This window comes from Passer montanus, unplaced genomic scaffold (genome assembly GCF_014805655.1).
Source record: "Passer montanus isolate IOZ18808 unplaced genomic scaffold, ASM1480565v1 scaffold937, whole genome shotgun sequence".
NCBI lineage: Eukaryota > Metazoa > Chordata > Aves > Passeriformes > Passeridae > Passer > Passer montanus.
In genome coordinates, this window is record NW_024374779.1 from 2265 (window position 1) to 3323 (window position 1059).

The 1059-nt window shown below is 61.3% G+C and overlaps 1 protein-coding gene across 1 annotated transcript in view; it reads left to right on the forward strand.

Annotated features, from left to right (window-relative positions):
• The first annotated feature begins 209 nt into the window (after positions 1 to 209).
• Positions 210 to 1059, forward strand: part of MED11 (mediator complex subunit 11) — a 2281-nt gene continuing 1431 nt past the window's right edge. The window contains exon 1 of the mRNA XM_039695976.1: positions 210 to 998. Within this exon, the coding sequence (XP_039551910.1) occupies positions 912 to 998 (87 nt within the window). The 5' untranslated portion in view covers positions 210 to 911. The remainder of the gene's footprint in view (positions 999 to 1059) is intronic.

The following is a 1059-nucleotide window of genomic DNA, read 5'->3' on the forward strand; positions in this document are numbered from 1 at the left end:
CGCTCCGATGGCGTCACCGCGCGGGAAAACCGGGGGCGGGGCCTGCGTGAGGGGAGGGGGGCGGGGCTTCGGGAGCAGCGCTAAATAAGGAAATAAAGGGGCGTGGTTTGGGGAAGTGGGGCTAAAAATGGAAATAAAGGGGCGTGGTTTGGGGAAATGGGGCTAAAAATGGAAATAAAGGGCGTGGTTTGGGGAAAGTGAGGCTATAATAGGTAACTAGGGGCGTGGCTTGGAGGAAAAAGGACCATAAAAGGTAATTAGGGGCGTGGCCTGGTTGGAATGTCATTTTAAACCATGAGGGGCGTGGCCTGGATAAAAGTACATCCGTAAAAGGAAATGAGGCGGCGTGGCCTAGTAAATGGCGCTGTACAATCAATGAGGGGGCGTGGCCTGAACGAAAGCACCTCTATAGAAGGCAGTGGGGGCGTGGCCTGGGGACACCAGGTCCATAAAAGGCAATGAGGGGCGTGGCCTGAAGACCCACGTCTATAAAAGGCAATGAGGGGCGTGGCCTGGTGAGGATTTTTATAAAGCGCACTAAAAGGCCGCCTGAATCCCTCCCCCCGCTCCAGTTCTCCTCCGTCCTCCGGAGCTGAGTCTGAGGGGGATCGAGGGCGCCGTGGGGGCTTTGCGGTGGATAAACCCTGGTGACGGAGCTGGGAGTGATTTTGAGGCGATTCCGGACGGTTTTGGGGCGGTTTTGGGGGGGATTTTGATGCTAAACCACCTTGGAGGACCCAAAAACACAGAGTTGACGCAGAGCGGCCGCCGGAAGGGGCGGCGCCACCACTGAGTTCCGCCCAGAGCGGCCCCAAGCGGGCGCCTCCCGTCACGTGATCGCAACCCCGCGCTGCCATTGGTGAAGAGAACCGGAAGTGGAGCGAGAGGCGGCGGAAGCGGCGGGGTTCGGCATGGCGGGGTTCGGCGTGGCCAACGAGCGGCTGCGGGCGCTGGAGGAGCTGGAGCGCGAGATCGGCGCCTCCCTGCAGAGCGCAGGTGGGCGTGGCCTCCGGAAAGGGGCGGGGTCTTCGCGGGGTGGGAGGGGCCGCGGTGTTCGGG